Source organism: Dendrobates tinctorius, unplaced genomic scaffold, assembly GCF_039654945.1.
Source record: "Dendrobates tinctorius isolate UK_male_01 unplaced genomic scaffold, ASM3965494v1 ptg000093l, whole genome shotgun sequence".
Classification (NCBI taxonomy): Eukaryota; Metazoa; Chordata; class Amphibia; order Anura; family Dendrobatidae; genus Dendrobates; species Dendrobates tinctorius.
In genome coordinates, this window is record NW_027361761.1 from 25,921,116 (window position 1) to 25,935,811 (window position 14,696).

The following is a 14,696-nucleotide window of genomic DNA, read 5'->3' on the forward strand; positions in this document are numbered from 1 at the left end:
AAGAGGGGACATGCCGTCTGTGGTGATGTGTGCATGCCCTGAATTCCTTATGAGATATGCATCTTTAGATGCTAGAGCCATTTCTTTCATTTACCCTATCAATGTGCTTCCCTTTACCAATCTCCCTCCCCTTTTTATATTTTTATTTTTCTGCATTTTTATTTTTATTTTTACCTCTTTTCACTCCACAGACCCTGTTGGGACTTCAGTCCCCTCTTTTCCTTGCCTGATCCCCATGTACAGTTCATAGGTATGCATTTACTCCCCTTTTGAATAGCGATTGCGTCATTTGTATGCATTACTATAGCTTGTTTTTCCTCTCACAGCCCCAGTTGGGACTTCTGCTCTTGCTCTGACTTTCTTCCTTATTCAATTTCTCCAACTTAAAAGGTCAGTCTTCATGTTCGCATTTACCCAATTTTTACAATGCTTACATTGCTTCTGTACGTTGGCAACCACCTCTCTCCATGTTTATGCGCGGAGTCTGCATTCTAAACGCAGTGATTTACTTTACCCCAGATACATGGGCAGCATCTTCTTTATAATGTTTATATTCTGTATATTTTGTATATTCACTTGTATATATATATGTGTATAGCACCCACCTTTGTTTATCATTATTATTAATTTTCTGTATGTCTGATTCTTGCAGTGAGATTTCAGAAAGACCCTCAGTTTTGTTGAAACGTTACCTCATTATACTTTTTTTCGTTGCTGTGGTGACTATAATAAATTCATCTTTTTGCATATGAAAAATCATAATTTTGAGTGCGGCTGCTTCTTCTTGTTTTATGATTCCCACTGGACTGGTTCCAGGTTCAGCCTGCACCTACCATATATTTTTCAGAGTCATTCATTTCTTCTGTCCTTGAGTAATGTAGTAGTGTCACAAGTATATTATCTATATATCTTTTCATTTTCTTGTGCTCTTATAGCACCAACATATTCCACAGCTCTTTACAACCATCGCCATTACTCATTATCCCCAGTAAGGTTCACTATCTAAATTCTCTATTGCTAGGTCTTTGGAGACATGATCCACCTCCAGAATAGCAAAATAAATATTCTTCTGAAACACTTTAATAGGATTGTCTTCCTTGCTTTTTTTGCTGTTTAATTGCTTCCTAAATGAAAAGCTAACAACTTTCTCACATTTCTACTATATTATTGCTGCAGTGTTTGTAAGTTCTTTATCTTGCTAAGTGATCTGCAGAAGAGACAAATCCTTCAGAGTTCCAGATCTTGATGGCTCTCTGGTAGAGATGAGTGAATTTGTTAAGGTCCCTGCTTATTCGGCAAGCTATAGCGCTTATCGATTAAGCTACAGCAGAAACCCAGATGCTGTTAGGCGTCGGGTTTCTGCAGCAGCACAGCAGGAATCCAGAGCCATGCAGCCAGTGGTCTCCCATTCCCCTCCAACCTCTCAGGGATCTGCACAGCAATCTCGGTGATCCAGACGCCCTGCTCAGACCTGCTCCCTGGGTCTAGTTGTTGCTGCCACCTTTGGACCAGCAATGGTAGCGCAGCCTGCTCTGCAGGAAACCACTCCAGAGGCTAAGTCCTCTCGCCGTGCTACTGGGCATGCTCACGAGATGATCTCCCAGTGGAGATCGGGAGTCACGTGCTCAGGTCCTTCTCCTGATCTGATTGGCCCATCTCAGAGATCTGGAAGGTCCCGGAAGCGCACGGCTATAAAAGGCCCGCATGGCCGCCCGGCCATGCGCTAGTATGGACTTTACTTGCTAGTTGTGTGAATGGTGATTGATGTATGATTCTGGTGACTGACTTATTATGATTCCCCTCCCTCTGATATTATGCATGTGGATAGGGAACTAGAGAAATAGTCAGCGCCAGTCAGGTGCAAGCCATAGGTCACTGTGCACACCGCACCTCTACACTAGCGTCTGATTGTGTCACGTCTCACGGCACTATCGTATAGCGGCTATGGTTACCACTGCGCTGCAGTTAGCAGCACTTACCGGTGTCCGCGGAAGTGATGCCGCACGCACCGTAGGTCTAGATGGACACTGACCTCAGCCTTGGGTCCGTGTCCTGTGACCGTATACTGTGTGTGCAATTTAGCTGAGACTTGTGAGGCTAACAGGCTCGGCGTTTATGTTTATGTTACAGCGCCTCTGTGAGCTAACAGTGTCTGCTCAGCGCACATCAGGTGGCGTTTAACCCGTGCATGTTATACCGCCATATAGCGCGTCTGCCATTACTCAGCAGCAGTGATATCACCTTCTGCACGGTGGACCCCGAGCGGCGAACACGCTTTATTATTTATTTATTTAGTGCGTTCCGCCATTCCTAAAATTATACTAGCGCCAGGGTCTGGCTAGTAATGGCGGACCTGCAGCAGCTACAGCGGTACATTCCGCAGCTGGAGAGCAGGTTGGCGGCTATTGAGAGCTCCACCTCAGCTGCGAATGCTACAGTGGCCGCTGCTCAGGCAGTCGCAGAGGCTGACTCACGCGTGTCCACACCCACGCCTGTTATGAATGGGTCACCGAGGAGAAAAAGGCAAAACAAGCTAAGTCACAGAAAACCTGAGAGGTTGGTAACTATGCAGATTGCAGATCCCTGATCTTACCACACAACTAGCAGTGGTCGTGGAGCATGCCTACGATGTTCCTAGACACCTTGTCACAGCCGGAGGACTAAATAAGCCTAAAGCAAGAAAAGGGAAAACTAACTGCCCCAGAGCAGACCCCAAAGGAATAGATAGCCCCCACACATGTATTGACGGTGAAACAAAATGAAGGCACAAACACAGGCAGGAAAATAGGCTGAGCAAATGATGGGGCCCAAGCTAACTAGACAGGAAAGGAAAGGAGAGACACTGTCTGCAACCTGCAAAAAACCCTACAAAAATCATGTCCAACACTTCTGATAGCAAAATTAACCCTGAAGTCACTAGACTTCTCCCACTATATCAGCACTCTGAAATATTCTGAGACCGAGCAAAAAGAGACCGAACTAGTAAGGGACAAAAAGCCAATTGACAAAATACTGATAAATAAGAGTGGAAATTCAGCACAGCCCCCAGCAGGGGCTGGCTGACCACACCAAAAAACTAAATAGACCAACAAAATCAAGTGTGAACATTAGCAGAAAAACTTAGCTTTAGATGACTGAAGCAGAGCTGAAAACCAAGAGCTGACAAGCCAGAAGGACTCACCAGCAACTGAATAGGGCGTCGGCTGTCTTAAATCCAATCTGAGACTCCTGAGATCCAATCGTCATCCTCATTCTCAGGTGGCAGATCTCCACCGATCAAATCAGCCTCTCTACCTCCTGTTACCACCAGAGGGAGTCTGGAAGGAGAACTCACAACTGGTGAACCAGAGAATGAACTCACAACACACGACTATGCCGACAACAACCCGCCTCCTATTGCCAGATAAGTTTTCCGGTGTCAGCACTGCCTGCAGGGGTTTAATGAGTCATTGCTCTATCCAGCTTGAGTTACTGGCCACGTGATTTCCCACAGAGCGGGCTAAGGTGGGGTTTATTGTTTCTCTCCTATCAGGCAGGACGTTAGAGTGGGCTATGCCATTGTGGGAGCGTGATGACCCCGTGGTTCAGGGCACTGCTCAGTTCCTCACGGCCCTGAAGCAGGTCTTTTTGGGACCACGGATCACGCAAGACACCTCTATCCAATTATTGGCCCTAACACAGGGGTCTCTCTCGGTCAGCCATTATGCCGTCCGATTCCGGACATTGGCTTCCGAACTAGAGTGGCCTGATAAAGCACTAGTCCCTGTGTTTTGGAGAGGGTTAGCGGGGCATGTCAAAGATGCTCTAGCAAGCAGAGAAGTCCCCACAAATTTGGAGGAGTTGATTGCCATCTCCATCCGCATTGATCTCCGGTTTACGGAGCGCGGGCTGGAACGTGCGCCATCCAGACGAAGGGTTAATTTGGCTCCCACCTTCTCCGAGCCACTAAGATTTCCCGCTCAGGAGCTTACACCTTCTGAACCTATGGAGGTCTCCCGTGCCAGCCCCAAGCTACGTCCGGTGCGAAGCTCCGCATGCTGTTACCAGTGCCAGCAGTTTGGTCACTCGGCTAGCACGTGTCCTCTGCAGTCAAAAAAACGATCATGACCAGTGGTCGTAGGTGGTGGTCTAACTAATATGAAACCCTTTTCTCCCAAACCAGTATTCCGAGGGACCCTAGATAGCGAGGCTTCCACCTGGGAGGTAGAGGTCACGGTGGATTCTAGGGCAGAAGTGAACTTTATGTCCTTGACCTTCGCCCTAAAGCACGCTATTCCTCAGGTGTTACTACCCCAACCCCTGACCATCAGGATGGTTAATGGTGCACCTTTACCATCTCAGGTGACCCACCAGACAGCACCACTCGGTCTCTCAATCTCACCGTCCCACCATGAGATTTTGTCCTTGTTCATTTTGCCTGATGGCATCGACCAGGTGCTCCTCGGAGTTCCCTGACTCCGTTGCCATTCCCCTCATATGGATTGGGCTTCGGGGAATATACTGGGTTGGAGCAAGGACTGTGAGGGAAGGAGCCTGAGGGGCAGTGTTCAGGTAATTTCCACTGAAGTACCCGCTGATCTCTCCGCGCTCCCCAAACCGTACCATCAGTACGCGGACGTCTTCTCTAAAAAATCTTCAGAGACGCTTCCGCCGCACCATCCTTACGATTGTCCGATTGATCTATTGCCGGGCACGGAACCTCCTAGAGGCTGCATGTATCCGCTATCACTCCCCGATATGGAGGCTATGTCTCAATATATCCGGGAGGACTTGGCAAGAGGTTTTATCAGAAAGTCGGTGTTGCCGGCTGGTGCAGGGTTCTTCTTCGTGCAGAAGAAGAGCAGAGAGTTACGTCCCTGCATTGATTACAGAGGTGTCAACGCCATAATGGTTAAAAATAAATACCCTCTCCCGTTGATCTCTGAATTATTTGACAGGTTGCGAGGGGCCCGGATCTTTACAAAAGTAGATCTACGGGGGGCGTACAATCTGATCTGCATTCGCGAAGGAGACAAGTGGAAGAGAGCATTTAACACCAGGGATGGCCATTATGAATATCTGGTCATGCCTTTCGGCTTCTGTAATGCGCCTGCTGTCTTCAAGAATTTTGTTAATGACATCTTCCGTGATATGCTCACTACCTCGGTAGTGGTCTATCTGGATGACATCCTCATCTTTTCGCCAGATTTGACCTCCCACCGGAGAGACGTCTGCAGGGTCTTCGACCGTCTGCGAGCGAACTCTCTTTTCGCCAAGCAGGAGAAGTGCCAGTTTGAGCAAGAGTCCTTGCCGTTCCTGGGCTACATCATCTCGGCCCGGGGGTTGGCTATGGATCTGGCCAAACTGCAAGCGGTAATGGACTGGCAGGAACCACATTCACTCAAAGCGGTGCAGCGCTTTTTGGGGTTCGTCAACTATTATCACCAGTTCATCCCCCACTTGTCCGCACTGGTAGCTTCTCTGGTTGCTCTCACAAAGAAAGGAGCTAATCCTAAGGCTTGATCTGAAAAAGTCTCCAAGGTCTTCTCATCTCTAAAGTCCCATTTTGCTGGTGCTCCCATCTTACACCGTCCCGATATGGATAAACCTTTTATCCTAGAGGTAGATGCTTCTACCGTCGGTGCAGGAGCAGTCCTTTTCCAGAAGGATGCTCAAGGTCGGAAGCATCCCTGCTTCTTCTTCTCAAAGACCTTCTCACCGGTGGAGGAGAACTACTCCATCGGGGACAGGGAGCTGCTGCCAATGAAGCTGGCCTTTTCCGAGTGGAGACATCTCCTGGAGGGAGCCCGGTTTCCCTTCCAGGTGTATACGGACCATAAAAATCTGGTTTATTTACAAACGGCCCAACGCTTGAACTCTCGTCAAGCTAGGTGGTCTCTCTTCTTCTCCCGCTTCACCTTGCACTATCTCTCTGGAGAGAAGAACGTCCGTGCGGATGCTCTCTCGCGCTCGGTGGTTTCAGTGGAGGAAGAGGAGGCTGAGCCTCAGCTAATTTTCCCTACTGAGAGTTTTAGAACTGTGGCTCCAGTTGCTCTCGGGTCAGTGCCGCCAGGCAAGACATTTGTTCCTTCTCAGCTACGGCTGGAGGTTCTCGCGTGGGCACACGCGTCCAGGGTGGGTGGTCACTTTGGCAATAAGCGGACCACAGAACTCTTTGCAAGGTCTTATTGGTGACCGCACATGGCTTGAGACACGAAGGAATACATACAGGCATGCGTCTCGTGTGCGCGGAACAGGTCCTCTAGACAGAGGCCGGCTGGGTTATTGTATCCTCTGCCAGTGGCAGACAGACCTTGGTAGATGGTTGGCATGGATTTTGTGGTTGGCCTGCCCGAGTCTGGTGGCAGTACGGTCATCTGGGTAGTCACCGACCATTTTTCTAAAATGGTGCATCTGGTGCCACTTGCGCGGTTGCCTTCTGCTCGTGGTCTTGCCACACTGTTCATAAAATATGTATTCCATTTGCATGGCATGCCAGACAAAATTGTTAGTGACCGAGGTCCCCAATTCGTGTCCCGGTTTTGGAGGGAGCTCTGCAGCCTACTCAGTATTGAGCTAAACCTGTCCTCAACTTATCACCCCGAGACGAATGGGTTGGTTGAGAGAGCCAACTAAACCTTAGTCATGTACCTGCGGCATTTTGTCTCTGCCAGGCAGGACTGGGCATCCTTGCTACCATGGACTGAATTTGCCCTGAATAATGCAATGGCTGATTTCACTGGTCAGACGCCGTTCTTTCTTAATTACGGCCAGCATCCACGCGTCCCTGTCCCGATGCCAGTGTCCTCCACTGATTCCAGGGTGGCAGACTGGGCAGTGGATGCTCGCGACATTTGGGATCGCACCCAGGATGCCATTCGAGCCGAGGGCGTCCGCCGACACACATCGGCATCCCGCTCCAACTTTTTCCCCCCGGCGACTTGGTGTGGCTCTCTGCCCGAAATATCAAGCTGCAGGCCGAGTCTACCAAGTTCGCGTTGCGATACATCGGACCTTTTAAAGTTCTTGAGCGAATCAGCTCGGTGGTCTACCGCCTGACTCTTCCACCACATTTGGCCATCTCTGACGTCTTCCACGTGTCCCTTCGCAAACCTGCTCACATGGCCCGCTTCTCCGAGTCATCTACAGACTCATCAGACTTGTCTTCGGATGAGTTTGAGGTTAACGCCATTGTGGGACGCAGGATTGTGCGTGGCAAAAATTCTTATTTGGTGGACTGTAAGGGTCATGGTCCAGAGGCACGGACCTGGGAGCCAGTGGAGAACATCCACACTCCGCTCCTGATCGTGGCCTTTGAGCGTAGCGAGGCTCAGAGGGGGGGGCCCAAGGAGGGGGGGTAATGTTAGGAGTCGGGTTCCTGCAGATGCACAGCAGGAATCCAGAGCGTGTAATTTAGCTGAGACCTGTGAGGCTAACAGGCTCGGCGTTTATGTTACAGCACCTCTATGAGCTAACAAAGTCCGTTCAGCGCACATCGGGTGGCGATTAACCCGTGCGCGTTATACCGCCATATAGCGCGTCTGCCATTACTCAGCACCAGTGATATCACCTTCTGCACGGTGGACCCCGAGCAGTGAACGCACTTTATTATTTGTTTATTTAGTGCGTTCCGCCGTTCCTAACAGATACATGGAGCGCACCGGCTGATCAGCGCCGCAGCTGCATGTGTCACGGCTGCGTGACAGTCACAGCACTTTCATGGAGAGCCCAACCCACAGGCTTTCCATGCATGTGACTGTGAAACAGCCGCGACACATGTAACTGCGCAGTCGAACAGCTGATCATTGGGAGCACTCCATGTATCCGGGTTCCGCTGTAGCTTATTCGATAAGCACTATAGCTTGCCGAATAAGCAGGGACCTGAACAAAGTCGTTCATCTCTACCTGTGCAAGCCGAAGATATAGATGAACTCTTTATGCATCAGATGGCCAAGTTCTCCAAAAAATATGACATAGTTGTCATGGGAGATTTCAACTATCCAGACATTTGTTGGGAAGCTCTCTCAGGCAAAACTAACAGGACAAGGAAATTCTTATCCTCTCTTGCTGACAACTTTATCTTCCAAAAGGTAAGGGAGAAAACAAGGGGAACTGCTACCTTGGATCTAATCCTTATAAACAGGGAGGAAATGGTTGAGGAGGTAAAAGTGGCTGGGACCCTAGGAGGTAGCGACCATGCTATTTTAGAATTTTGGATTACTAGAGGTGGAAGACCTGTGAAGACTCAGACGTCAAGGTTAGATTTCAGAAAGGCAGATTTTAAGGGATTCAGAAAGAGAATTGGAGGGATCCAATGGCTGGATATCCTTAAAGACAAAAATGTCCAGGAAGGATGGGAAATCTTGAAAAATGAAATTCTCAAAGCACAGTTGTTAACAATTCCGAAAAGAGGGAAGAATAGGAAGCATTTAAGGAAACCAGGATGGATGAACACAGAACTTAAGCACATGCTAAAAAGGAAGAAAAAAATGTTTATAAAATGGAAAGAGGGAGGCATATCTAAAGAAGAATATAATGCTGTCTGCAGTACCTGCAGGGCACAAATCAGATTAGCTAAAGCTGAAAATGAACTGAGGCTTGCAAGAGATGTCAAAAGCAATAATAAAGGATTTTGGGGATATGTCAAAAGTAAAAGAAAAGTCAAAGATGCTATAGGATTTTTACAGGATGAAAATGATGAAATGGTAAGACAGGATGTTGAGAAGGCTGAACTTTTAAATTCCTATTTTGCATCTGTTTTCTCTCAGAAAGGAAATGCAACATCAACTGTTATTCACTGGCCTATTAAGGGAATAGAAGAATCCAGGATATCTATAAACAGAAAGATAGTGAGGAAACACTTAGCTAACCTAAATGAATTCAAGTCTCCAGGTCCAGATGAATTACACCCCAGAGTACTGAAGGAGATAGCAGAAGAAATTTTTGAACCCCTCTCCATAATCTTTGAAAATTCTTGGAGAACAGGAGAAGTGCCAGAAGACTGGAGAAGAGCAAATGTTGTTCCTATCTTCAAAAAGGGGAAGAAGGTGGACCCAGGCAACTATAGGCCGGTGAGTCTGACTTCTATACCAGGAAAGATCTTTGAACAAATTATTAAACAACATGTATGTCAATACCTGGATAAGAATGAAGTGATTAAACAGAGTCAGCATGGGTTTCTAACTAATAAGTCATGTCAGACTAACTTAATTTCCTTCTATGACGGTATCACTGATTGGGTGGATCAAGGAAATGCTGTAGATATAGTATATCTTGACTTCAGCAAAGCATTTGACAAAGTCTCTCATACAATCCTTATTGAAAAAATGACTAAGTATGGAATGGACAAGGCAACTGTTAGGTGGATTCATAACTGGCTTAGTGATCGGACCCAAAGAGTGGTCGTAAATGGCTGCACATCCAGTTGGAAGAATGTCTCAAGTGGGGTACCACAGGGCTCTGTCCTGGGCCCTGTATTGTTCAACATCTTTATCAACGATTTAGATGAAGGAATTGAGGGTAAACTGATTAAATTTGCTGATGACACAAAGCTAGGAGGGATAGCTAATACTAGAGAAGAGAGAGAGAGGATTCAAAAAGATTTAAATAAACTGGAGAAGTGGGCAGCAACTAACAGAATGGTTTTTAACAGGGAGAAATGCAAAGTACTACATCTGGGCAATAAAAATGAAAAAAGCATATATAGAATGGGAGGAATAGGGCTAAGTGACAGCACATGTGAAAAAGACTTGGGTATACTAATAGATCACAGACTGAATATGAGTCAACAGTGTGATGCAGCAGCAAAAAAGGCAAATGCAATTCTAGGATGTATTAACAGAAGCATACAGTCTAGATCACGTGAAGTCATTATTTCCCTCTACTCCTCTTTGGTCAGACCTCATCTGGAATATTGTGTCCAGTTTTGGGCACCACATTTTAAAAAAGACATCAACAAACTGGAGCAAGTTCAGAAAAGAGCGACCAGAATGGTGACCGGTCTGCAAACCCTGTCTTATGAGGAAAGGTTGCAGGATTTGGGAATGTTTAGTTTGCAAAAGAGAAGACTGAGAGGAGACTTAATAGCTGTCTACAAATATCTAAAGGGCTGTCACATTGTAGAAGGATCAACTTTATTCTCATTTGCACAAGGAAAGACTAGAAGCAATGGGATGAAACTGAATGGGAAGAGACACAGATTAGATATTAGAAAAAACTTTTTGACAGTTAGAGTGATCAATGAGTGGAACAGGCTGCCACGAGAAGTGGTGAGTTCTCCTTCAATGGAAGTCTTCAAACAGAGGCTGGACAGACATCTGACTGGGATGATTTAGCGAATCCTGCTTTGAGCAGGGGGTTGGACCAGATGGCCCAGGAGGTCCCTTCCAACTCTACGATTCTATGATTCTATGATTCTACCCTATGGTCCCTCTCCCTTCTCTCAGTGTTAGAAATAGCAGGGTTAGGTACAGAGAGTTATACACAGGTTTGAAATGGAGAAGAGCAAGTATTTAAAGTTTTATGGAGAGTAGAGAAAATAGGGTACAAACAGTGAATAACCCACTTTGAAATAAAATATGTGCAATGCTGGACCTGTTCTTCTCATACATGAAACCTAGTGAAGACAGGCAAACTCTGGACGCACACATGCTTTTATTGTGTACAGTGCAAATCCAATCTGTATTACTTGTAGAATCACACAAAGCTCACATCCAGCCTATATTACTGGGAGAGCCACACACAGAGCTCACATCCAGCCTATATTACTGGGAGAGTCACACACAGAGCTCACATCCAGTCTATATTACTGGGGGAGTCACACACAGAGCTCACATCCAGTCTATATTACTGGGGGAGTCACACACAGAGCTCACATCCAGCCTATATTACCAGGAGAGTCACACACAGAGCTCACATCCAGCCTATATTACCGGGAGAGTGACACACAGAGCTCACAGTCAGCCTATATTACTGGGAGAAACAAACAGCGCTTACATGTAGCCTGTATTACAGAGAAAGAGAGATACAGACATCACATTCAGACTATATTACAAGGAGATATACACAGAAATCATAATCAGGATATATTTCTAAGAGAGATAAACAGACTTCACATCCAGCCTATATTACAGACAGAAACATTCCCACAAGAGAAAAATCTGAAACTTTGATCAGGGTGCCACATAAACTGCATATCAGGGTGTCTGGTAGCAAATTATGGAATTAAGATTGCAACCTGAAATTGTGCAATTTCCTCAACTAAAGGTAACCAATAACATATGTAATAATCAATTTTTCCATGTGAAAGTTGTCCACAGCCTTAAAGGCAGAGAATATTTAAAAATATTTTTTAAAAAAAGGATACTCACTGCCTCTATCTTTTGGCACAGGTGATGAAATCTAATACTTCAATCACCTAATCACTGAGGCTTGCAATTAGTTTCATTGGTGAAGTGACTGCAACTGGACATCTTTGGATGTGCCTCATATAATGTCCTACTCACAGCACCCAATAGTCAAGTGACAAAAGAATGGGTCTTCATTACTTCTTGCCCAACAAGGGCTGTGGTGCAGTGAGGAAGGTTAGTGTATTTTTTTTTTAACAAGTATTTTAGAACATTCCCTTTAAAACATTTTTTAGAGTCAGATCACCCTTTATGCGACTTGGCTTCATCTGTAACAACTAAAGTTCCTCTAAATTAGAAAGACATCCTGTGACAGCCAAGGTAGATACATTTCCCTTCTACAATTTACAAATCACCGCTTTGCTGCAATTTGCATGATGGGAATTAGATGTAATGGGTGAGTAGACTGTAAGAAGAAGGTGCTGCACAGTCCTGCAAACTGATGCCATTTTCTTTGCTTCAATTTTTATCTTTGTCCATTTCCCGGTAATTCAAATAGAAAGGAGCGCTGGGCTGGTTTCCATCTATTGAGATCTTCAACATCTCTCTTTTCTTCTTCCAGGCTTTGTATATTGACCTTGACTTTGAATGGAACACTGTGGACAACCGGAAGAAGAATACAGTATATGCTCTATCAAAAGTCTGTTTCACTTTAATAAGACATAGTGGCTGTCTAACCTACAATACCCTAGAATAAAAAAAGAAACTTTGCAAATAGTCTTTCAGAAAAATCTACTGTGCTGAGTATACAGATCCTATGAAGACCTATGTGACTCCATGGTAACAGACTACAAAAAATCTCTATGTAGTCAGATCATTCATTCATACTTCATTTTCTGATCCTTCAGTCTCCTACTTCTTAATCATGTTAATGGACTGACAGCATGTCTAGGAATTCAAAATCCCCATTATCTATCTATCTATCTATCTATCTATCTATCTATCTATCTTCTGCCCATTCATTATAGGATCCAATTCAAAGTACTTGTTCTCACCCACAAAATTTTCCACAGTGCAGCACCCCCCCTACATCTCCTCCCTCATTTCTATCGGCCTAAACGACCGCTGCGCTCTGCAAATAACTTTCGACTAACCTCTGCACTAATCCGCACCTCCCACTCCCGACTCCAAGACTTCTCCAGCGCTGTGCCAATCCTCTGGAATGCTCTACCCCAAGATATTAGGACTATAATCAATTTGCATAGTTTTTGACGCTCCCTCAAAACACATTTGTTTAGAGTGGCCTATCACGTTCACTAATCACTCATTCTATGTGTAAGGGTGCGTGTGTAGCCCATTCACTATCTCCATCTATCCCCCACTCCCTCAAGATGGCTGGACCATCATTGTAAATTCACACCTGTACTTTGTATCTCCCCCACCTCATTGTAGATTGTAAGCTCTCACGAGCAGGGGCGTCTTATTTTGCTTTAATTATTGTATTTTTAACATTGTTACTTATGACTTGTTGTCACGCTCGCGCCTTGGCTGAATGGCGCGAGACGGGGGATTGTGGCCCCACTGTACCACAAACCAGACTACCCTGGAAGGGGCGTGACTACGACAGCTACCTTGGTCTTCACTGGAGCCTCTGATGGTGAGGTCAGGCTTGTGCGGCAGGTAGCTGTCGGGTGCCACTCCAGGGTGGTGTCTGGCTGTGGCTGCTGATCCAACTCGGGGACAAGACACTTAGACAGGTGTGACTAACAGGCAGGCTGAGACACTGGGCAAGCAGGCACGGCTGAGACACAGGGCAAGCAGGCACGGCTTGGTAAGCTGGCAGGCAGACACGGCATGGAGACACAGGGCAAGCAGGCACGGCTTGGTACACTGGCAGGCAGGCACGGCTTGAAGACACAGGGCAAGCAGGCATGGCTTGCAGACACAGGGCAAGCAGGCACGGCTTGGAAACGCAAGACAGGCGGGCATGGCTTGGAAACACAGGACAGGCGGGCACGGCTCGTAAAGGAACAAGTAGGGGCCTGTTCACACAGCAGGGGCAGGTATAGGTTTAGGCAGGAAGAAGTGGAGTATGTTGGAACAGGTTAGAGGCAGAGCCGCAGAGTGCGGAGCAGGCTGGGCTGCAAAGGAGCCGAGCAGGCAGAGTGGCAAGGGAGCCAAGAAGGCAGAGCGGCAAGGGAGCCGAGCAGGCAGAGCGGCTAGGGAGCCAAGCAGGCAGAGCGGCTAGGGAGCCGAGCAGGCAGAGCGGCAAGGGAGCCGAGCAGGCAGAGCGGCAAGGGAGCCGAGCAGGCAGAGCTGCAAGGGTGCAGAGCCTCAGACAGGGAGGACACAAGGAAGACACAGCAGAGAAGGAAGCCAAAGACAAGGAGACTGACAGACAGAGGTAAGACTGAGTTCAGACAGACACACAGGGACAAAGACACAAGACCAGGATATTTTGCCTCCTGGCAGGCGGACAGAGAAGTACTAGGCAAGGTACCAAGACACAGGAATACGCAATAAAAGCCTTCAGAGAAGGCAAGACATAGGACAGGGCCTGGCTAGCTCAGCAGCAAGGAGCTAACTGAGTCTAGACATTGCACAGGCCAGGGTTAGTGGGTGTGGTGAGCCTATATAGTAAAGGGCTCCAGGTGATCGGTCGGGGACAGATTAGACCGGTGCACCCTGACTGCATAAGAAGCAGAGAGTTCAGGCGCCACCCCCCTATACACACAGGAAACATGAAGAGAGCAAGCAGGAAAACAAGAGGCATAGTGCATGGAGCTGGCAGCAGACAGAAATCACTGCATGACCTGGAGCAGCGAGTAAGTTGATGTGCGGGGATGGGAGGCTATGCAGTGATGCCAGCAGGGTTGTTACACTTGTGTTTTGAAATTGTTAAACTGTAAAGCGCTGTGGAATATGTTGGTGCTATATAAATAAAGATTATTATTATTTAATTTGTTTGGGTTGCAGATCAATTTCTATTAGGAAATATTAAAAAAGCAATAAGCCCTCATACTTAACCTTTCTCATACCCCTGTCCCGCTATCCACTTTGTCATGTGGGATATTGTCAGCAGTGGCGTTGGCTGCCGAAAGAATTGGAAACAGAAGAGTTAATCAATAAGGAGAAAGGTAATGAGCAGTAGACAGGAAATAGGTATGGCAAGGACCGAAGAAAGGTGAGTATAAGAGTTTATTGGTTTCTAACCCCATCCCACCATTTTGCTGGATCTATGCAAACCGAAACATAGATTCACCTGAATGTCTCTCTTCCTCTATTCCTATAGGTAAGCTGTGACCTATGACATTCTCTCACTATCCAAGTTCCCTATAAAATCGCTGCTGCATTCCCTGCTTTTGCTTTTAT

The 14,696-nt window shown here is 46.7% G+C and overlaps 1 protein-coding gene across 3 annotated transcripts in view; it reads right to left on the reverse strand.

Annotated features, from left to right (window-relative positions):
- Nucleotides 1-10,588: 10,588 nt before the first annotated feature.
- The window catches only part of SPATS1 (spermatogenesis associated serine rich 1), a 136,575-nt gene continuing 132,467 nt past the window's right edge, over nt 10,589-14,696 (reverse strand). For 2 of the 3 annotated variants that reach the window (XM_073586592.1, XM_073586591.1), the window contains one exon: nt 10,589-11,980. In XM_073586592.1, coding sequence (XP_073442693.1) covers nt 11,851-11,980 — 130 coding nt within the window. In that variant the 3' untranslated portion in view covers nt 10,589-11,850. The other variant, XM_073586593.1, reaches the window with a different exon arrangement.